General features: G+C 47.5%; 1 protein-coding gene and 1 long non-coding RNA gene across 2 annotated transcripts; both read left to right on the top strand.

The window, feature by feature from the left end:
• Positions 1 to 200: 200 nt before the first annotated feature.
• GTPBP1 (GTP binding protein 1) lies at positions 201 to 22,595 on the top strand. The gene is made up of 12 exons (XM_064454309.1): positions 201 to 416; positions 5,990 to 6,101; positions 8,598 to 8,778; positions 9,834 to 10,182; positions 10,633 to 10,756; positions 12,705 to 12,819; positions 13,279 to 13,423; positions 13,575 to 13,757; positions 14,475 to 14,610; positions 17,807 to 17,985; positions 18,501 to 18,698; positions 20,296 to 22,595. Exons 1-12 carry the CDS (start codon positions 225 to 227, stop codon positions 20,386 to 20,388), a joined length of 2,007 nt encoding a protein of 668 aa, XP_064310379.1. The 5' UTR covers positions 201 to 224; the 3' UTR covers positions 20,389 to 22,595.
• Positions 428 to 5,882, top strand: LOC135313883 (uncharacterized). The gene is made up of 2 exons (XR_010373378.1): positions 428 to 1,885; positions 3,089 to 5,882. It is a non-coding gene; the product is annotated as an uncharacterized LOC135313883 (long non-coding RNA).
• Positions 22,596 to 23,133: the final 538 nt, after the last annotated feature.

Here is a 23,133-nt window from a genome sequence, read left to right as displayed (position 1 = left end):
TGGTTCTCCCATTGGCTTCGCGCTCTTCGCGGGGGCGTGGCTCTCCCTTCATGAATAACAACTACTCCTCCCGCCGTCGTCATGGCTACAGGCTAATCGCCCCGCTCCTCCGTCCGTAATTGGCTGGCACCGCCTTGGCGGGCTGGGGGCGGGGCCGCCGCGCCTCCCGGGGCGGAGGGGCGGGCGAGGGGAGGAGGAGGAGGGGGAGGGCCGGGACAGGGAAGATGGCGGCGGCGGAGCGGAGCCGATCCCCGGTGGGGGGCTCCCCCGTGCCGGCCTGTATGTTCGCCCCGGAGCCCGGCTCCCCGGGCGGGGGGCCTCGCGTACCGGCGGCCGCCTGTCCCCTCCGCGCCTCCTTCGACGCCGAGGACGGCGAGGCACTCAATGGCGAGCCGGAGATTGACCTCACCAGTAAGGTAGGCCCGGCGGGGGGACGGGTGGCGGCGGCGGGCGCCATCACCCCGCCGGGGCCCATCATCACCCCGCCGGCCGGGGCCAGCCCCCCCCTCCTCCCCGCCGCTCCCCTCACCTCAGGGGAGCGAGGGGCTGGAGGGGCCGCCTGCCTCAGCCCGGGTTGGGGGTGTCATCCCGGGTCTTCCCCCCGCCACCGACCCCAACATCACCCGTCCCCGGGCGCGGGGGGCCGGGCTCTGGCAGAGCCCCCGTACTACGGGGCGGCGGCCGGCAGGAGCACGGTGAAGTCGGCCTACAAAGAGCTGAGAGGGAGCTGTGCCCCGGCCGGGAAAGCTGAGGGTGCTGGCAGCCTTGCCCGCCCTCCCTCCCCTCCTCGGCTTCCCCGGGGAAGCGCCGGCAGCCGGTGTTGCATCCTCTGGGCCAGCGCAGGGTTTGAAGCTGACAGCTGCTTTAACGTCTCACTAACGTTTTTGCTCTGCGCTGTAGTTATCCTCTGTACTTATCTCTGCTGCCAGTCGTACTAGTTCATGGGGCTTTCTTCGCAATCTTAAAAGCAGGTTGGAGCTTGTAACTTTTGAGCACGAGGGCTCAGCGACAAGGGTGCCTTGCTCTTGCAAACTGGGTTAAGTCAGCACAGAAAGGTTTTTTTCAGCTTGTGCAGTTCCTTTCTAGGATCCAGGTGTCAAAACCGTGGGGTGGTCTTATTTCTGTCAGAATCGGTCCTCACTTCCATCTTGCGGGAAGGTACGTTGTAGTAATATGTGCGTGCCAGAGCCCGCCACAGACTACATCAGCTGCTTTTCCACACCGTCTTCTAATTTTTTCCCAGTTGGCTGATCTCTTTAACCATATTCCTTTTGCTGCCAAGGATTTGATGTGTCGTGATGCCATCTCCCACTCTAAAGTCTCCTGAAAACTTGGTTCGGTCTGCTTGTAATTATGTGATTCAGAAGTCAGCGTAGCTGGTGTTTCCTCCTGTTTTTCTGCCATCTCTCCTCTTCGTGCTTCCAGCTGGAATTGTTCCAAAATCCTGGATTTCCTTGCCCTTTGTGGAGAAATGGGGAGAGAGGAATTGTGGTGTGTGGATGTGGAAACGTTTGTTTTTGAGGGGATGACTGGATATTTTACAATGTGGTACTGTATTAAAGTGGATGTTATGAAGATGTCTTGTAAGATAGTAAAGAACAGAAATCAAACCCGCAGTATCTGTTGAGCCACCTGTTCGTGCCGTAATGAGCTGGACAAGATTTTGATACAGGATGCCAATATTGATCTGTGCTATGTCTTGGACGTGGCTGATGTGGAAGAGGGCCCAGGAGGACGCCAAGGGCTGCGTCACTGATTCTTGACAGCCAGGAACCTGACCAAAACTCTGATGAAGAGAAAGGAATGTTTTTCTTCCACAACCTCCATTTGTGTTGATAGCCTGTCTTCCATTCCTAGAAATCTGCAGGCACTATGGAAGCGATAGGTAAGCATTTTTTTGGCCTTTATTACAAGTTACTGTTCTGTACAGCAGTGTATATACGCCTGCTACCTTTTCCCTAGACTTTTCTTTCATCCCCATCTTGGATGAGAGGTAAGACTACAAGCTCTGCCCCATCCCTCCAAGTTAGTCTCCTGCTACATGCTCAAAATAGCAATCCCATACAGTGAGAACGCAGTAGCTAACCTGCCCCCCTGCCCAATCCCCCACCTTTTCTGTCTTCCCAGCCGAATTGCTGCCCTCCAATTCCTGCTTAAAATGGTGATTCCCACCGCAGTCAATTTGTTTGCTAGTCGCTACTTCTGTCCTGGTCTGACCCACCCCCTCGCTGTGTTACATACTTTTCTCCCAGTCCTCCCCCAGTGCGTTCATTGTAAAGTGTGCTCTTTTTAGAGGGGGACACTTTGGGATTCTGTTATCAGGTGCACCTTGTCAGCTGGTCAAGCAAACAGTTCCGTTCGTCAGCACAAATTCATTAGCATGTCGGTCTTAAGTGTTTGTTTTCCCTTCGGTACTAACACACTGCAGTAGTAATCATCTTTCAGGTCAAAAAACATCACGCAAGTGATATGTAGTAGTATTAATTAAGCTGGTACTTATATCAGCTGGCAACAGAACATTAATAGTACTTGAACTATGTATGTCCACAGGAAATAGACAGCAAAATATGGCATTACAGAAGGTGCCTTTCCCCTAACTTCCCAATGGCTGGTGGTAGCCTTCCAGCCATGCAAAATGTCAGGCTGTGTTATTCCAATAAAGAGCAGCACTACATACCACATAGTATTTGGTTTGCCCTTAATCTTTATAGTTTGTCCGCCTCATGGATATGGGATGCGTCTTTTGTAAGGACTGCCCATAGTAGTGCTGATATAACCTCAGCTCAGTCTCACTGGTGTCTTGACCTTGCTGTTAATTAATGCTATGGCCTCTTGCTTGCTGTGGGCAGTGCAGAATGGCACAGTCCAACTTGTCCCCCTGGAGTAAGTTCAGACACCTGTAGCCATTACCCACCTCTGGTGTACGTTTTCTCAAAACTGATCAGAGGAAAGGCGGGAGAAGCCACTTCTCCCCAGAGATTGGGAAGGGACTTTAGAGATGGCACCTCAAACCTGTGAGTTATATTTCCTCATGCTATCATGAGAATAATTAAAAAAAATAACTGGTTGTTACTTTTTTGCCCCATAGGAAATCTGAGGTTGCTAGACCCATGCGGCTCCTACTGTTAACTGCTCAATGCCTGGCAAAGTGGAAGGAACACAAGTGAAAATTTTAGCTTTGTGAAAACCTCTGAAAAACATGAATATGTAGTGCAAGCGTGGAGGGGATTGTTCAAAGGTGAAAAGCAAAAAAAGCAGAGAGGCCAAGATGGAGTGCCTCTTTCCGACCAAGGAGATGGCAAAGAACAGGCTCCCTCTGTCCAGGAAGCTAGCTAAAGAGATCTTCAAAACAGCAAGTAAAGTCTTACAGTGACCTAGTAAACTGCAGAACTGGCCGCGGGCTGCGGGCTGTAGAAGCAGCCATTAGAAATACTGAACGCCATTGGAAGGTGTGATCCATGACAGCTGCCATTTGTTCTACACATCCTTCTCTTGATGTCCTGCTATATCATATCAGCTGTAAGCTTCATTGGCCCCAGGGTAGGCTTTGGAGGCAATCTACCACTGGAAGACCCTTCAGCAGCACCTTTGCATGGTAGTGAAAGCAGCAGGGTGGGGGAAGAGTGTTTTAAGCTGATGTGTGCAGGTACCATGCTGTTTGAGCCCCCAGCCCTCCTGCCTGGCACCATGAAGAAAGGCTGCAGTGAGCTGCTCAGCTGACATGTCCCCTGGTACTTTAGACGACACCCTGCCCACTCACACTGCTGAAGGATTTGAACTCACAGAAGAATTAAGCTGATGATGAGGCCTGAAGAAACTGAAGTTCGTGTGCCTCTGCGCTGGTGGCCTGTTATTTTATTGATCTTTATATGTGTAACAGTGTGTTTGAGAGATCTTCCTGAGTCCCTGACCTCTACTGGTGCACTAGCCTAAACAGTGAGCCTGTCTGCTGTGCTTCCAGGAATTCCTGAAAGTGCGCAATGGGCAAAACAAGCCCTACACATCAACACACAGCCTTCCATTCATGTCCCAATCGAGCCTCTGAACAGTTGCTGATTTCCCTCTCAATACATTTACACCCAGTGGTCTCCTTTAAGAAGAAAACCAAAAGAACAACTGATAAAGGCAAAACTCAGTCCTTTGTAGCATGAAATAGAAAGACTATGTGGCCTTCCAGAGCAGAGTGCTTTGCTACCCTTTGCAGACTATGCCAAGTAGTTCAAAGCCTTAGGTAGGGCATGCATCTAAAGTAGGCACGTGAAGGCGATTGTCTCTCTCGTAGCTGTCTGGCTTTTGCAGGCACATACATATGCTCTGTGTGACCCTTAACATTTGAGGAAAGCATTGCTTAGGCTGCCTTAAACCTTCTAACCAGCACTTGCTGTCTGTGCTTCAGCTTTTCCAGATGCATGTATCACTATAGTTTTGAAAGCTGCTTAAGTGTTATTTGTGGGGTTTTGGGTTCCCTAACACTTTAGATTTCTAATAAAGGTCTTCTACTACTACACAGCTGATGTAAGTGGTAAAGGTAGTCCCTCCTTGAATGCACATTGTGTTAGCTGTGGTAGCAATTCAGGCTGTGGTAGCAAAGAATGTTGGGCAGGCTTGAAGACTGTAATCATTGTGAACTGCTTTAAACCATACGTTTTAGGCAAATCTAGTACAGATTTCAGACTGGTCTTAGTGCATAGTGAAGGGAAGTACATCTTTCTGGGCATGATTTTGGAACGTGTATGTAAGGATGGCTAGTGGAAATATGGATTTCATTGAGTTGTAGCATGGCACAGGCGTGCCTACCCATAGGGCTATCGGTAGGTGATAGCATTTACAACTCCTGCTAGAAGTGCCTTTTTAACAGAAATGCGTATCTTGATTGCAACAGCTATTGAGCAACTGTACCAGCATGCTTGGCCGCCAACAGATGTGTAAGCATGGAGGTGACCAGAGAGCAGGTAGCCAGTTGGTCCTGAATGGGTGATGAAGGTCTCCTTGGTCTGCCACTGCCACGCCACCATTGTGACCGCTCTGTGCGAGTGTCCTCAGCTGTACTGTATGAGAGACATGGGTTTTTACCAGAAATGGTGCTACACTATTCCGTTCTGAGAAAAATCCTTCCTGAAGCACTGTCGTCTTGTCCTCGTTTTCCGCTTTGTTTCTGTCCACTTTTTCCTTCTCTTGATGCCTCTTCAGGGAAGGGCAAAAGAAATTGTGGTTGTTGCAGTAACTGCAGTCAAAGCTTGTTGGTAATACAGCTGCGGGCTTGCAAAACTGCAGCTCTCCACTGGTGAAATGTCCAAATATGCTTGTATAAATTGCTTTGTGTGTCTGCCTCTCAGCACTGTAGCGTAAAGTACCTAAAGTTTTGTTACGAGCTTGGAAAGAATGCTTATTTGTGTTCTCTCCTTCCCCTCTGCCCTATTAGAAAACAAAGGGGGAGATCAAATATGCAAAACACTTACGAGATGCTCTAGGTTTTGGTGCTTGGGTGTGCTCTGCAGTGAGGTCTGGCTGGCTGGTTCCTCTGGCTGTCCCGTCATACATACTCTGGGGGAGCCGTAGCACTCTGTGCAGCAGGGACTGTGGAGTACCCAGCTAAGGAATTTCTTTGGAGAAAATATCTCTTCCCCTTTCTGTTTTCCTTGCTCAGAAACATGTATTAAGCAGAAGTGGAAGTGGGATGTTCATTTAAATGTGGCCTTTAATAATTTGTTACTTCAAAATGAGATGCTTGGTATTCTTACTTGCTTTGAAGTATATCTTCCAACGTAAATGAACTCTGAGGTCAGACAAATAACCTTGTACGGTGTCACAAGGAAATAGCTGTCAGCAAAGCTGGTTTAAAAAAAAAACCAACACATCAGGAAGTGGTCCATGAAAAAGAGCCCTTCCCTTTCAATAAAGCGTACAGATTGATTGTCCTTATAACTGAAACTGGTTTTGAAATTGTTTGCTTGATGTCTACAAATGGATATTTAAATCTTTTTTCCAGCTGGTGATGGTGAGTCCATCTTCAGAGCAGTATGACAGTTTGCTCCGGCAGATGTCAGAGAGAATTGATGAGGGATGTGGGGAGACCATCTATGTCATTGGTCAAGGATCAGGTGAGTGTAGCTTCCTCAGGAAAACACCAAAAAACATTATAAGAAAAACATAGTTCGTCTCTCTGGGCTGCTGATGAAGGTAGTACTTATTTCTCCAGAGTAACTTGGAAACCTCCATAAAGTATAGGCAAACATGTGGGACAGATTCTTTTATTCCTGCCAGCAACTGTCTTATGTAGTGGAGCTAAACATATTTTTTTGTATAAAATCATACAAGTTCTTTTTGGAAATAAAGCATAAGTTGTCTGGGCACACCAGGAAAAGACGAAGGATCTCAAATTATAACAACAGTTTTAGTACAAATGTCCTAAGTGTCTGACAGAGGTCTTGTTCTGTCTGGTTTTGTTCACTTCTCCATTGTAAATAACAATATTTTTACCCCACAGGAATGTATTGGAGATACTTCAGATAGCCAAAATATATGCTGCTGTCTTTCTTTGTTAGTGTGTGTCTGTACTATGGAGAGAAAGCTTTTCCTGTTCTCAGCGTGAAAGGACACATTGTCACATTAATTCAGGTGTGACTGCAGTCATTTGCCTTTGCAGATTTTAGCAGTTAGCATGGGTTCCCTTTTTGTTCTTTTTCACAATCTGAATATTTGCATCTGATGCTGGTAAAATAATATTGAACACGTCCTTGCTTTGAAATTGAAATTTCTCAATACAAAAAGAATTGTCTATGGCTATCATAAGGCTAAAGGCATGTTTCAAATATATTGGATATCTGCTGGATATCAAATTGTTATGATCGGACATTCTACTAGTTACTACGTTTGAGGAAGAATATAAAACCCATGTCGTCAGTGCCAGGGTTGGCTGAGATAATGGAGGGAGAGTTGCGTTACCTCAGAAGTGTGTGCTTTTTAGGTTTTCTTGGTATCCTGAGAAGCAGCCAACACAGAAGAGAAGCCAGGATTAGGTGACCAGTTGTCATGCAGCCAGTATCACGGGCATAATGCTCTTGTGTCCAAGTGAGCTTCCTATGCGTAGTCTGAATCCTTGGTGTTTGGGATAACCACATCTGCAGGGGAGATCTAGCTCGTAGGGCTAGTAACTGCTTTCTCTTCTAGGATACCTTGTGACGGTGTTAAGTGATGGTTGTTGCAATGATGTACTGAAAAGCAGGCATTTCTTTCTTAAAATATGAGCTTTTGACTTCATTCTGGATTACTGCGTAGTCAAGGCACATGGGGATCTTTTCTGTAAATTGGAAAAAATAGCCAGCTGAAAATAAATCTTGACATCCCTGCCACCGTCCCTCCTTCTTATTCACTTTGAGTATCTATGATTTTGATCATCGAGGATACCCAACCCAGCTGACTGCGAGCGAGTGAAGACTGGCAGGTGTACCACTCAATCAGTAGTGAGCCTTCATGTCCTCTCTTGGCTCTTAGCCTCTCCTGTCCCCTGCTTCTCATTATTCTATGATCCAAGACACCAGCCGTGGTACTTTTTGTTTTCCCCACCGTCTCAACAGCTGCTCAGCCAGCTTATGAGCTAGGCTGGAAGTCACGCAGCAACTCTACTTGTCGTAGAGCTGTGCAGTAGTTAAAATGCTGATTAGTTCATGCAAACTGCAGTTATGGCTTACCAGCTGATGAGTCAGCCATGCTTATGAATGCACACACAGCAATAGCTTTGGTCATCCAGGTGTAATGTGTCTCTGCACCTTTGTTGATTGGTTTCTTTGTTTTAATTTTTACCCACAGAGGAGATTCTGGCCTGAAATCTGTGCAGCCTCACAGTATCTGGGTTAGGAGAGAAGCTGAGAGCTGTGGTGGCTTGAAACTGTCTAGATGGTTGCCACTGGCTTGCTCTGACTGTCAGCTCTTTGCTTGGGTGGGCTGTTCAGAGGCAGCAATGCCTCCTTGGCTTTTTCTGGCCTCATGTGCTGTCAGCATTTCTTTCAAGTGCTGGGATGAAAGCAGTGAGACATGCCAAAAACATTGTTTTAACTGGACTACGTGGGGGCTAAAGAAATTGCTGCGCAGGCCAGACTTGCAGAAAATTTGCTCTTGGGATGTGGTTTTATAAAATACGCTGATTGTTTAAATTGGTCCCACGTTCACTGGTTAATTGTGGTGATATTTCAGTCAGAGCTTTCCTTTTGTTAATGCTTTCCCCTTTATTGCAATGGGAGAGGAGATGTTTTATCTGACTGAAGGAAACTGCACGCAAATCACCTTCAGCATGTGAAGTAAGGGGATTAGACAGAAATGTGTCTTTCTTGCCAATCCCTAAGTATTTGCTTGTAGAAATTGTGAAGAAAACCCCTCTAGGTGAAAAATGGTGCTTATCTAATATCTTTTAAGACTTAGAGTGAAGACCATCCTTTTTTATTTTGGGCAAAGGCTGCTTATTCTCTTTACATGTCTGACTTCCCCAGTCCACATATAAATTGCGACCGGTGTGAAAGTCCCAGGCAGAATGACATTGCTGCTAACTGTTGCGAGGTGGTGCTCACTGACTGTCCTTTGTCTCTTCAACATCATACTAGATGGGACTGAATATGGTCTGAGCGAGGCAGACATGGAAGCATCCTATGCCACGTTGAAGAGCATGGCAGAGCAGATCGAGGCAGATGTGATCCTCCTGCGGGAGCACCAGGAGGCAGGGGGCAAGGTGCGCGACTACCTTGTTCGGAAACGTGTGGGTGACAACGACTTCCTGGAGGTCAGGTGAGGAGCCGGGTGGAGACAGGGTTAGTCAGCAGCCCAGCTGCATTTTTACTGTGTGAGCAGTCCATGATGCTGAGCCAGCAACGCTGATTTGAGTCTGGGTGTTGTAGCTACCCAACAAAGGGACTTGAGCTTGACCCCTCCTTGCTAATGAAATCACCTTTTTGTTGTTGTTGCTGTCTCTTTTGTGAACAAAATGTTTGTGGAGGTTTGCCTGTGTTTAGCTGGGGGCTATTGCTGTCTGGGTGACAGCTTCACAGCTTGGGGATCTTTTGTGGGCTGGAATCCCACTAGGAAGTCACGTGTGCACGTATGTGTGTGCATGTACGCACGCTGCTGGAATACAATACTTTTGACTAAGGGTTCAGTTCTATTCCAAGTCTGTGATGATCCAAGTCACCTTTTAATGGACATATAATAGCTTGTGTAAGATGACTTGAGAGTCTGCCCAGACCTGGATGGAATGGATTTCCAACATTTGCCAACAGTTGTAATAGCTGCCTTTAACAGAGGCAAGGAAGGAAGTTGCTGTAGGAGAGGGTTTTCCCTTAAAACATTTCATTGTTGTTTGAGCTTTTCCTGTTCTGGGAACAGTAATTTAAATTTCTGAATTTCTGTGCTCTCCCTGGCACCTGGTGCTATTGCAGGATGAGGAGTATGAGAAAGGCAGAGGTATTCTAGACCAAGCTGAGATTTAATCTGTCTTTTGAATTGCCACATGTTGAATTGCAGAGATGAGGGATTGGAAGAGAAATATTCTATGTGGCATCAAGCAATATCGGGTTCAGCTGACCATGTTCTGGACACCAGTGACATGTTTCCACAGTCTTCCACATCCCAGTCCCCAGAGTCCGGGATCTCCACTGTTAACTAATAACTGTGAAAGAATCTCTGCTCTGCTTGTGAAGGTCTAACACTTTTGAATCTCTGTTTGAAGGTTAGGGAGAAAAAGCTAGTTATTTGTAGGAGCAGTGGTGTCTGCGGGTTTTTTTGAATGCTCTTTTTTTTCTTCAGGTATCAGATTTTACCAGGTCCCTTTTTCCTTTCCCCTCCAGGGTAGCAGTGGTTGGCAATGTGGATGCAGGAAAGAGCACGTTGCTGGGTGTCTTGACACATGGCGAACTAGACAATGGCCGAGGCTTTGCTCGGCAAAAGCTTTTCCGCCATAAGCACGAGATTGAGTCGGGCCGCACCAGCAGTGTGGGCAATGACATTCTGGGCTTTGACAGTGAAGGCAACGTGGTGAACAAGCCTGACAGCCACGGTGGCAGCTTGGAATGGACAAAGATCTGTGAGAAATCCACCAAGGTCATTACTTTCATTGACCTGGCTGGTCACGAGAAGTACCTGAAAACCACCGTCTTTGGCATGACCGGCCATTTACCTGACTTCTGCATGCTTATGGTAGGTAGCAAGAAAAACGTACAGTACCAGCAGGAGCAGGGCTGTTCACAGCCTTAACAGCCACAACTTCTTTCCTATTGCAAAGTCCCTGTGGGGTTGTGGAGGGAGGCAGCATCTCCCAGAGGTGGAGAGCAGCAGCCACTGTGGATATCTAGCCAGGGCTCTAAGGCAAGTGTTCCAGGACTGTCAGTTGTAGACAGGCCCAGGAGTATGGTTCTTGAAAATGGAAAGATTTCTAAACTCAAGAACACCTTGCTAAAATTGAGGAACAATGAGTCCTTAGCCAGTGTCCAACAGCATTTGAAATGAGCTGAGTCTGCTCATAGAGCCCCAATGATGCAACTACGACCTAATCACAGCCTACTGCACGTCTGACACAAGACCTTCTCTGTAATGCAGCTCACTGCAGGAGGAATGTTTACATCACCATATCTTGTATCCCTGGTGTAGGTTGGCAGTAACGCTGGGATTGTTGGAATGACCAAGGAGCACTTGGGCCTGGCGCTTGCACTTAACGTTCCTGTCTTTGTTGTGGTGACCAAGATCGACATGTGTCCTGCCAACATTCTGCAAGGTGAGTGTTACAAGCTCTCTTCAGGGCTTTTACTTACCTCTGTATATGCTGTTCTCCTCTGCTTGGGTTGAGGAATTACTGCTGGAGGAGAGCTGCTTTATCTGATTTTGACTGCATCTTAAACACCTTCCAGAAATCTATCCTTTTCCCTTGCCCATTTTGCAGGCAGTTCACTTGTAGTCACCATTTCAAAATTGCCTGAACTGGGGGACTCAGCTGGGCAACCCAAAAGTTTTTGCTACAGGATTTTCCTTAATTGATCTCCAAGGGGAGAAGCATGCAGTTGGGGTTCTGCCTCTCCTTTCTCTCTGGATATTTAAACCTGGAGGGGAAGTCTGGAAGTTCTCTTGAGAGCTGCTTTCCTCCTTGCCCACAGTTTGAGTCTTATCTTAAGCTGTGATCAGACTTGTTCTCTGGCAGCCATTAGGTGAAGGGGCAGCAGCTTGTTACATCTTGCTCACCTGGGCACTTCTCAGATATGCTGTCCTAACTACAGCAGCTCCTTCCTCCATCTTGAGCAACCAACCAACACTTAGTAAACCATGGTTCAAAGCAGCTGCATATGTGAGCTAAGGTAGCAGGACTGGACTAGACACAAGCGGGGATGGCAGTGAGCAGTAGGGGCTAGCGACTTTTTTGCTCAGCAGCAGTTAAAGCAGCACCTCTAACCCCAGCAGTGTCCCTTTAACCTATGCTTGACATTTTTTCAGGCTGTGACCAGCTCTCACCTTCAAAATTCTCTTGATACGTTTCTCACACCTTCAGGAACATGCTGTGGTTAATTGGAGCAATTGTTTTTTTAGATAATCAGTCCCAAGAATCATGAAAGTGAATGTTCCCCATACTGTCTGTGGTTAGTTCATTATTCTAAAAATCCTAAATATGTTTCAGGTCAACAGATGCATGTGATCAGAAGATAATCTAAATGTCTCTCTAATAGATGTTTGGCAAATAAATGTAAGGCCTGACCATAGATAACTGGGAAGGAAGGAGAACGTTTGGCTTGGGGTGAGGAGAGAAGAGCTGCTCTTGGGAGAAGCCACTCCTGTGTCATGTTCTGTTTAAATTAAATAGACACAAGATTTGGCTTAAGTGATCTGTGAAGAGCAGATGGCATGATTAGATGTTTGTGTTTCTGTGTCCAAAACAGTACTTTCCCCATAGGCAATCATTTGATCACAAAAAACATCTAATTGGATGACAATCGCAGAATATAAATGATTTGCTCTTTTAAGCCCTTACTAGCTTCCCCCCCCCCCATTTATTGTAAGGCACTTTGCAGGAGGCTGATGCTAGTGCATCAGCTAATGCCCCTGCTGGCTGATAGGTATGAGGCGTAGAAAATAAATTTAAAAGAGGCAAAAGATCAAAGTCGGGAGACATGAGACTTGTCCCAAAATATTTACTTCTGAATCTGGTCTACCTACACTCTTCTAGTCTGTGACAGTGATCTTTACCTCTTTCATGCTTCTCTAACCTTCTTGGGCAGGTTGATTGCCAGGGAAAAAGTGAGTTGAGGTTTGTTTGGTCAAATTGATTTCTAATTCACATATTCTCAAATATTTCAATTCCTGACTGCTGCTGGGTTTCATTGAATTCAATATGAAAAATCCGTTACAGGAAGAGGAAATAACCTTGTCACTGCTTAAAGCTACTTAATAGCCATAAAATGCCTACTTCACAGCATTGCACTAGCAGATGCAAACATGTATGTCTGTTCATGTATGGTGTTGCTTGGCAGCGGGCTAGCTGGCATGAAATGGAAAATAGAATGGCTCCTAAGTCCCACCTGGGCTGCAGCAAACTCAGTCTCACTCACACACCTTTAGCCATCTCCTCCTGTCTATTTGTGGCAAGAGCACCAGTCTCCCTTCGGGGAGAGACCCCACAAAAGCGGTTTGTAAAGACGGGAGATGCTGCCCTAACAATATTCATTTCACCCTTTAAGAAACCCTGAAGCTGTTACAGCGACTGCTGAAGTCCCCAGGGTGCAGGAAGATTCCCGTGCTGGTTCAGAGCAAGGATGATGTCATTGTAACAGCCTCCAACTTCAGCTCAGAGAGGTAACGGGAGTAGAGGAGAGTCATTTCTCTTTCGATCCTATTTGGAGACTGGGTGAGAAGATTCAGAAAGAGAGTCCCATTGTCTAGATGTGTGAAGGTTGCATCTGCCATGTGGTGTGTTAATTCCATCAGAATGTGTTGATTCTGAGATTGACCTGCTTGTGTTCCCCTCTCTGAGACAGAAATGAGAGGCTGCTTCTGGGCAGTCTGCGGAAGATGGCAGGGTATTCGGCTTCCTTCAGTCCTGGAACCTTACACGTATTCCTGAATGTCATTAGAAGGCAGAGGCAATGTTGCAGGTTTTCAAATATGGGGTGTTGCACATCTGACTGCTTGCCAGGCTCTCCCTTCCTAGCACTGTGTATTGAATTCAGTCCCAAGATTTTGGATGTCTCCCTACACGTGGAACTCCAGGCAGGGAGGTGAACTAACTCCATTTTCATGAATTTTGCTTTGCAGGATGTGCCCAATTTTCCAGATTTCAAATGTGACGGGGGAGAACCTGGATTTGCTGAAGATGTTTCTTAATCTCTTGTCTCCACGGACCAGTTACAGGGAAGAAGAGCCAGCAGAATTCCAGATAGATGACACTTACTCTGTCCCGGTAAGGGGCCTGGTATTTGGAATAATTTTCTGCTCCTCCTTTCAGGTTGAAGAGGCATCTTCCCTAGAGAGAGGAGTTCTAGAGCTCTTCTGCTACCGTGGTCGAGTAACCCCAATTACTGGGGTTTTTTGTTGTTGTTTCTTTGGCATAGGGCGTAGGAACAGTTGTGTCTGGGACAACGCTGAGAGGCCTAATCAAGCTAAATGACACCCTCCTGCTGGGGCCAGATCCTCTTGGCAACTTCCTACCTATTGCTGTCAAGTCCATCCACCGCAAGAGAATGCCTGTCAAAGAAGTGCGGGGAGGCCAGACTGCCTCCTTTGCTTTGAAAAAGGTGAGGTGATCTGCTCTAGACTGCCAGAACAGGAACAGTCCTCCTAATTTTAGAGTGCTCTTGGAGTTCAGCTGCAATCAGACTGCTTCTGCAAACCTCAGATGCCTCATTTCACAGCACGTTAGAATCCCATAGAACCTCTGTGGGTCCTAAGTCCTGGTTGCTCCACCTGAGAGCTGCCAGGTAGTAGCAGCAGCACCCAAGGTAATGAGGGATAGTGTTGGAGATGTGTGACAAACCGGAGGCATTGCAAGAAAAGTCTCCTCTTGTGCTGCAGCTGCATTAGTGGCTTCTGTCAATAGAAGCTGTACTGATTTTAAGGGGTTATAGTTTAAGCTATACCAATCTTAATGTGTTCAGCCTTATCATTTTGTGATAACAGACGTCATGGTTTTGGAGAGATCATATGCTGAGGTAATGTGCAACCAGGATTTATGTTTTGCTTATAAAGGATCAGTGAGTTAAAACTTTTGTGTCAGTGTCCAGCATTCCCAACACTCTAACTAAAGCTTCCTTAGAAACTTCAGCTGCAGCCTTTTTGATTTTTGTAATCCATAACATTGTTACATGCTGCTAAACAGCTCTGGCTTTGCCTTTTGGTGAGCATGACTTAATAGCTGTGAAATACCATAGGATCCTTCTGGATGCAGTCAGACAGAGAAGCAAGTTTCTTCCCTGGAGAATCATGCTAAGGTTTTTTGTGTCTCTGCTTTTCAGATCAAGCGTTCTTCCATCCGGAAAGGCATGGTAATGGTGTCACCCCGCCTGAATCCACAAGCTTCATGGGAGTTTGAAGCAGAGATTCTGGTGCTCCATCACCCCACCACCATCAGCCCACGATATCAGGCCATGGGTATGTGTCTCAGTGTTGGTTTGTCTTTGTTTCCCCATGGTAACAGTTTGTATCAGCTCTAGCCTGAGATTCTCCTGATGGCTCGGTCAGCCTGAATATAAGCTATGGTTCCTGGTTTGACCTTTCCCAGCAATGCATTAGAGAGAGGGGAGGGAGCTGACAGAGAGTGGCAAAAGCTGTAGGTAAAAAGAAGGTCACAGAATCACAGGTTGGAAGGGACCTCAGGGATCATCTAGTCCAACCTTTTTAGGAAGAGCACAGTCTGGACGAGATGGCCCAGTACCCTGTCCAGAAGACTCTTGAAGGTGTCCAACGTGGCCAGGTCAACCAGTTCCCTGGGGAGATTATTCCACTGGTTGACTGTCCTCACTGTGAAAAATTTTCCTCTCATGTCCAGTCAGAATCTTCCCAAGAGCAACTTGTGTCCATTTCCCCTTGTCCTCTCCATGTGACTTCTTGTAAAAAGGGAGTCTCCATCTTCTTTGTAGCTACCCCTTAAGTACTGGTACATGGTGATGAGATCACCTCTAAGCCGGCTTTTCTCAAGGCTGAACAAACCCAGTTCTCCCAGCCTATCCTCGTATGGCAGCTTCCCAGTCCTCTGATCATCTCGGTGGCCCTTCTCTGGACCCTTCCAGCCTGTCCACATCCTTTTTGTATAGCGGGGACCAAACTGTACACAGTACTCCAGGTGTGGCCTGACAAGCGCTGAGTAGAGAGGGATAATGGCTTCTTTCTCTCTGCTGGCAGTGCCCTTTTTGATGCAACCCAGCATCCTGTTGGCCTGCTTGGCCACAGCAGCACACTGTTCGCTCATGTTGAGCTTCCTGTCCACCAGGACCCCCAGGTCCCTTTCCACAGAGCTGCTCTCCAGCCAGGTGGATCCCAGTCTGTGCTGCACTCCCGGATTATGTTTTCCCAGGTGCATGACCTTGCACTTCTCCTTGTTGAACTTCATAAGGTTCTTGCTGGCCCACTCCTCCAGCCTATCCAGATCTTCCTGCAGAGCAGCTCTCCCTTCTGGAGTGTCTACTTCCCCACTCAACTTGGTGTCATCAGCAAACTTCATCAGGCTACACTTGATGCCGTTATCCAGATCGCTTATGAAGATATTGAATAACATTGGGCCCAATATCAATCCCTGGGGGACTCCACTTGTGACAGGTTGCCACTTGGATAAGGAGCCATTAATCACCACCCTTTGGGTGCGGCCTGTCAGCCAGTTCCCCACCCACTGCACAAACCACTTGTCTAGGCCACAATGATTGATTTCTCCAGGAGGAGACTGTGGAGGACTGTATCAAAGGCCTTGGAGAAGCCCAGGTAGACAATGTCCACTGCCCGCCCCATGTCAACCCGGCAAGCCACTTTGTCATAGAAGGCCACCAGGTTTGTCAAGCACGATCTGCCTTTAGTGAAGCCATGTTGGTGCTTCCCAATCACGTGCTTCATTTGACTTGTGATGGCCGCCAGGAGGATTTGTTCCATAACTTTCCTACAGATTGAAGTAAGGCTGATGGGCCTATAGTTACCCAGATCCTCCCTCAAGCCTTTCTTGTAGATAGGGGTAACATTTGCCTTCCTCCAGTCCTCTGGGACACTCCCCGTTCTCCATGACTTCTCGAAGATTATGGAGAGTGGCCTTGCAATGATGTCAGCCAGCGCTCTCAGCACCCTCAGGTGGATGGCGTCAGGGCCCATTGATTTGTAGGGGTCAAGCTCCTGTAGTAATTAATGAACTAACTCTTCCTTCACTGATGGTGGGTCGGTGTTTGCATCAACCGGCAATTTCATTCCCAAAGCCTGGGACCCTACAGTGCTGGTAAAGACAGAGGTGAAGAAGGTGTTCAGGACCTCTGCCTTTTCAGCATCACTGGTGATTGACTCTCCTATTCTGTTTAACAGTGGGCCTATGTTTTCCTTCTTTTTCTGCTTACGGTTGACATGTCTGAAGAAACCTTTCTTGTTATTTTTGACTTCTACAGCCAGTTTCAATTCGAGTTGGGCTTTTGCTTTTTTAACTGCATCTCTGCGTGCTCTGGCAATGCCCTTGTAGCTCTTGGTGGATAATCCTCCACTTCTCCATCTCTGGTATGCTTCCCTTTTGGATTTGAGTAGACCCAGGAAGTCATGATTGAACCATGGGGGCCTCTTGCTCTGCTTACTTCCCTTTCCTTTGTAGGGGATAAATTGGCTTTGTGCTTCCAATAGAGAGTTCTTGAAGAACTCCCAGCGCTCACTAGCTCCTTTGTCTTCCATGGAAGCTTCCCATCGAATCCCTCCCAACTGAGCCCTGAGTGAACTGAAGTTTGCTTTTCTAAAATCCAGAACCCTTGTCTTAGAGCTGACCTTCAGCAGGCTCAGCAGGATCCTGAACTCCACAATATTGTGATCACTGCAGCCAAGGCTATCACTAACCAAGATATTACAAAGCAGGCTTTCTCGGTTTGTGAACAGCAAGTGCAGCAGTGCCTCATTCCTGGTTGGCACATCTAACATTTGTATCAGGAAACAGTCCTCTATACATTCCAGAAACTTGGGGGATGACATGCAAGCTGCCGTATTGTTCTTCCAGCAGATGTCTGGGTAGTTGAAGTCACCCATCAGGACCAGGTTCTGTTGGCCAGAAGCTTGCTTTAGTGCCCCATATATCGCTTCGTCGGCATCGTCATCGTGGTTAGGAGGTCGATAGCAGATACCCACTGTGAGGTCCTGCTTGGAGATGACCCCTTTGACTTTAACCCAGTGGCATTCAATAGAGCAGTCACAATCACCATAGTTGACTTCAATATATTCAAGGTTTTCCTTAATCAGGTGTGTGACTCCAGGTGTACTCGGAGCCTGCCTGAGCCAGATCTCCATGGTGCAAAGATTCTTCAGCTTCAAATGCTGACTGAGAGGCTCATTTTAGGTCTGCCCTCTATCCTGGCTGCTTGACATGTAGGACTCTGTTGAGGATGCTTCAGGAAAGTCTCCATTCAAAGGCAACTCTTCTAGCCTGTATGTTTTTTTTCTTTTTGACGACTGAACAAAGGCAGCCACGTGCCCTGTATAGTCTTCAGTACGCAGTAGATTTTTACATTCCAAACTCAGCGCTGGTAGCTGTAGGGTAGCAAGAGCTGCCTTAGATGTTTGTCTGAAGCTTATTCCACTAATGGCACCGGCTGTTGAAAGCCTTTGTGCATTACATTCACAGTGCATTGTGGCAGCATCCGTCAGACGGCCACGATTCTCAGCATGGACAAGGACTGCCTGCGGACGGGGGACAAAGCCACAGTGCACTTCCGCTTCATCAAAACACCGGAATATTTGCATATAGACCAGCGTCTGGTCTTCCGTGAAGGCCGCACCAAAGCTGTGGGTACCATCACTAAGGTAAAGGCTGAGGAGTCTGACTTCTTTTTGCCCATTAGCTACTTTTGGTGCTGAGAAGCCAGCAGGAGAATCTGGATAGCTCTGGAAAATTGGGGGAAGAGGCCATCCTTCAATCACAGATGTCACCCCTGACATAAGCTGCAGGTGCCCAATGTGCTTTGTTGTGTGGTGGGTGTTAGCTGATGTCCGTGAAGGAACGTGAAGGTGGGGAGTGATCCAGATGCCTCTGGTTCTTATGGCTTGGTCTCTTTTTGACAGCTTGTAGCTGGTCCCTTTGAGTCATGTTGTGGGGGGCTGAATGTCACCTCAGCTGAGTGGCCCTTTCTACCCTCCAAGGGTTCTTGAGGGCAGCTCAGAGGCCTAGATTTCTTTGAACAGCTGCTGCTGCATTCTTCTCCCAATGGCCATTGGTATCAGTTCTCACAAAGCTTTTTGTTAAAAAGCAGCATTGAACCTTGCCTTGTTGGCCTAGCTATTTTCATGCTGATTTTGGCCTCTCCCTTTGTAATTTGCAGTTACTCCAGACCACCAATAACTCGCCAATGAACTCCAAGCCACAGCAGATCAAGATGCAGTCAACCAAGAAGGGAGCTGTTACAAAACGAGAAGACAGTGTTCCCCCAGTGGGCTCAGCAGCTGGAGGCCCACCAGTTGGGGATGAGGCCCCCTCAACAGCCGCAGCGCCACTGACACCTGCTGTCCTGCAACCACTGGTAAGTGAGGAAAACATCATGTCTGTCCTCACTGTTTGCATCCTGGTTTCGTCTGTTGGAGGAAGGTAGGGCACTCTAAAGCATAAGCATTATCCCCTCATACCTTTGAACTCACCTTGGGACTCAACGTGCAACAGAAACAAATAGAATTATAAGTAGTCTGTTAGCAGAAATCAGAATTCTCTGATGAATGGATGACTCCTCAGGGCTGAACTTCCTGCAGCTGGCAGCTCAGGGTCCTGGGACAATTTGGGTTGGACTTCAGGAAGTGTCTAGTCTAACCTCCTGCTCTAAGTAGGATTAGCTGTGAGGTCAGACGAGGTTGCTCAGGGTTTTATCCAGTCATGTCTTGACAACCTCCAAGGAGGAAGACTGCACAACCTCCCTGGGCAACCTGTTTCACCACTTGACTGTGATCACGGTGAAGAAGCGTCTCCGTATAGCCAGTAGCTGAACTAGTGAAGCATCTAACAACCAGTCACAGAATGGGTTTCTGCTGCCTGAATGAGAGGCAGAACATCCGCACACCAGAGGAATTACAACCTAAGTAGTAGTATCAGACACAGGTCGTCTGCTTTGTCAAGGAGGGAAGATGGAGATATCCAAGGAGGAGGAAAGGCTTATCTCTTTCAAGAGAAAATTATTATGTTTTGCTGGTTAGGTCTTCTCAGCTCAGCTTGTCCAAGAAGGAGACCTAGCCTTTCTGGCCTGAAAGGAATGGAAACTTACTTCTAACTGCAGGCTTGGGGAGCTATTTATCAGCTTTATTACATGGATCTTCTTTTACTGTACTTATATAGTAAGCAAAAGGTTCAGGAATTGATTCTGTCAAGAGACATAGTCAGTGTTCCCCTTCTTAATTTTAGCTATCTTAGTTGTCATTGGTCAAATCTCGCCCTCTTGAGCCAGGCTGGCTGCTGAAAGAGGGCCCTCTGGCAGGGATTCTCTCCCTTTGCATATGCCTGCAGCTTCTTACTGATCCCCCATCTCCTGGTCTTGTTGTAGCATCACTGGTTGTAAGTAGTGCTCCCAGCTTGCTCTTTGTTTTGTCCCTCCCTCTGAGAGTTTGTTGTGCTTCTGTTCTTGCTTACCTCTGCCTCTCTCTCTTTGCTGCATCCCCTCAGCCTGCGCTGGATGAAGAGCCCCACATCCGTGAGGGCAATAAGGTATTTGGCTGCTTTAAAAGAGAACGGTGGGCTTGCTGGCCTGAGGCTGGGAACAGAGCCAGGTTAGCAAGAGAGCCCTGGTAGGGGGGTGGGGGGCTCTCTTTCCATTCTCCACAAAGCCAAGGGAGTCCGAGGCCTCGTTTTTTTTCAGATGCTGAGCCCATGGCACCCGCTGATTCTCATGGGAGTGAAAATTGGGAAATCAGGTCCTCCCTAGCTTGAAAAGCTGAACTTCATGGTGTGTCTGTCTCTCCTCCTTCCCTCATGGTGTGTCTGTCTGCCTTATCTCCTTCCTGCAGTGGTAGGAAGCTGATCAGTCACAACTGCCCTCCAGCTGTCTGAACGTGTGTGTGATCCATCTGAACTCCTGCTGTGCTCATACTCGGATTCAGAAATTGCTGCGCACTGAAGTGTATCTTCTTGTTTTTCAGTCAAAAGTTGGAGGAGGAGGCCGGCGACGTGGGGGTCAGCGCCATAAAGTGAAGTCTCAGGGAGCCTGTGTGACTCCTGCCAGTGGCTGCTGAATTTCTTACTCCTCCTCCCTCTGAGGAATTCCTCCCCTTCCCTTCATTTCTTATCCAAAAGATCCAGAGCAGCTTAAACCAAAACCCATCCCAGCTGATTGGCTGCAGAAGATTCGTCCCTCCTCCCTGAAGGAAGTGATGGAGAGGAGCATAATTTATAAGCTAATGAAGGTGGTAAGACACACAGAACTGAGTAACTGACACCTTCCTCCTCCCCCTATCGACACATTTTTGTACATCATGGGCTTAGTTTTTATTCTTATTAGTTTTTATTATATTTTGTGTGCATGAAGATGAGAGGGGAGTCTGGATAGAACTGCAAAGAGCCAGTTAGCTGCCTCCCTCCTCCCTCACCCCATTCTGCCCGCAGGACTTGCTGCTCTCTTCCTATTTGCTGTCTCAGATCCAGGGGTTATCAAATGCCTGAAATTTCAGACTTGCAAAGGTTAAAACACATTGCGTAGGACGGCTCCATAGGGCATTGTTTCCTCACCACTGTGGCCCCATGCCAAATATGCTTCTGGATTCCCTCCATCTTAAACTGTTTCTAAGTGGGTTTAATTTGATGCGATAGTGACTGAAGTTTGAAGATGTGAGAAAGGTCGTTGGTTGGAAATCTAACAGGGAAACAAACTGGAAAGCAGTTCTTGATGTTAAGTTGAGGAATCCTATACTAAATACTTGTCAAATATGTTGATAGCACTTAAGATTCTAGAGTCAGAATTCAGTGGGCTAGCATTCGCCCATCCTGTTCCCCCTCCCATCATGTTGCTTTTCCTATTGTTTGTTCAGTGCACATTGGAGCAAATCTAACCCGCCTCTCAAGGCTGCGGCAGCTCAATTGACAGTATTAAAGAATACAGTGCAGGAACACTCGGTCCGTCCCTTGAGCCAGAGAAAGCCTTCTCACCTTGACGGACAGAGGTCACAGGTGGTACTATACCTTTGCAACAGAGACACCAGGCAGACATGACCTCCCCTTGATTTTGTTTACTCCAAGATTTCCCAAATCTTTTTTTGGAACTCACTGGCCAAGCTTTGCCATGGCAGAGGTAGGATTTGTCTTCTCCCCTCTTGGCCGAAGAGGGCAATGATGAATTGCTACCAAACCTACAGAGGTGCTTTCAGGTTTGGAAGTATGTGGCAATTTTTCTAACTTTCATTTATTTTTTTTGAGTGTATTTTTTTTTTTTAATGACAAATTCTGGCTTTTCTAGGAAGGCCCTTCAAGGACGGTCTATGAATTAGCTTTATTGTTATAATGTGTTTTTTTTTTTAAACCCTGGGTTTTGCAAATGATCAATTCCCTGTGTATTTTGATCTCTCTTCTTCTAACCCTGCCTCCTCGCTTGGCTCCCATGAGGACAGGAGTTATCCTCTGCCGGCTTGTGGGGAGCTGTGGGAGCATAGTAGCATTTTGAGGGAGGAGGTGGCATCCTCAGCGAATCGTTGCTCTCCCCAGCAGGTGCGGTCAGCCTCGGTTTCTTTGAGGGCTTCCTCCTCCAATGAAGGACTTTAATTAGAGGGAGACTGAAAAGTTTCTGTCCCTCCTTAGCGGGTTGTTCCTGTTTCTCGCTCTGTGGCACCTGTGTGGAGGTCATTCCAGTTCACCTGGTGATTCGAGGTAGGCTTTCAGCTGACTGAGGGACAGCAGGCTCGGGGCGGGAGGAGAGCGCATCTCCTGATGCCAGCACCAGCACGCCAAAAGCATTAAGTGGCACGGGAGAAGCGAGGAATGCGGAGATGAGGGTACTTTGCCTTAGAGACTGCAGTGGCCTGAGCGTGGGTGGAAGCGGGGAGGTCAGACATCCCCTTCCAAGCTATGTGCCTAAATACCAGCACTCTCCTGGAGAGGGAGGAACTATAGGCGGCTACAACACTAATAGCACCCACATTGTGAGGGGGTGTGAAGTGTGGCTAAGCAGGGCACGAGGGCCTGGTTCATTTGTCTTCTGGCCCTGTAGCAGCATCAAACTGCATCTGATTTCATTGCCCTCTGCTTCCAAGGGAGCAGGGAGCTCCAGGCAGTTTTCTCTTTCTCCATTCCTTGTGCTCCACATGAAGGAGACTGCCAAGACTGGAAGAGGGTTTACTTCAGTTTGTGCAAAGGAGGTGGTGTGATCTCTCTCTCGTGACCAGCATTCAAAGATCACTCAGGTGGTTGTGATCTATAAAATAAATTTTAAAAAAGTTTGTTCCAAGTTAAAGTATGTCTTGTTCCTTTTTGTCCCTCTGGAAAACCAGCAGTTGCCGCTTTAATGCTGAAAGCCAGACCAAGCGTGTTTGCCTGGCACCATGTTCTTTTGCTGGCTAGGAACAGAGGCTGTGTTTGTAGTGATGGCAGGGGAGGACATGCCGTGCCACAGGAGAGCTGCTGCTGAGACCCTGCACAGCCCCGGCAGCTTTTACACTGCCTAAGACTTAGTGCTTCTTGGCGGCAGAGTGGTGAAATAAGAATGCTTGCATGGTGTGAGCTATGCTGTAGATGAGTTGCATATGCATGTTTGAAAAGCTGCTATAGCAAACCATTTGGGTCCAACTCTGTTGGAGGTATTTTGCTAGAGGCGATTTTAGCACAGCATTTCCACTGCCTGCATAAGCTTGTGCGGCCCTGGGCCTTCACAGTGATTTGTACCTCACCTGTTTCTGTAAATACAGTGGGACCCTCCGGGGGCTTGGAATGGGCCTTTTCCTGCCTTCTCAGTTGATCTCACATTGGTTCACGAAGGCTTTTCCTGCCCTGCA

Source organism: Phalacrocorax carbo, chromosome 1, assembly GCF_963921805.1.
Source record: "Phalacrocorax carbo chromosome 1, bPhaCar2.1, whole genome shotgun sequence".
NCBI lineage: Eukaryota > Metazoa > Chordata > Aves > Suliformes > Phalacrocoracidae > Phalacrocorax > Phalacrocorax carbo.
The sequence above is the reverse complement of the archived record's forward strand: the minus strand, read 5'-3'. Positions and strand labels throughout refer to the sequence as shown.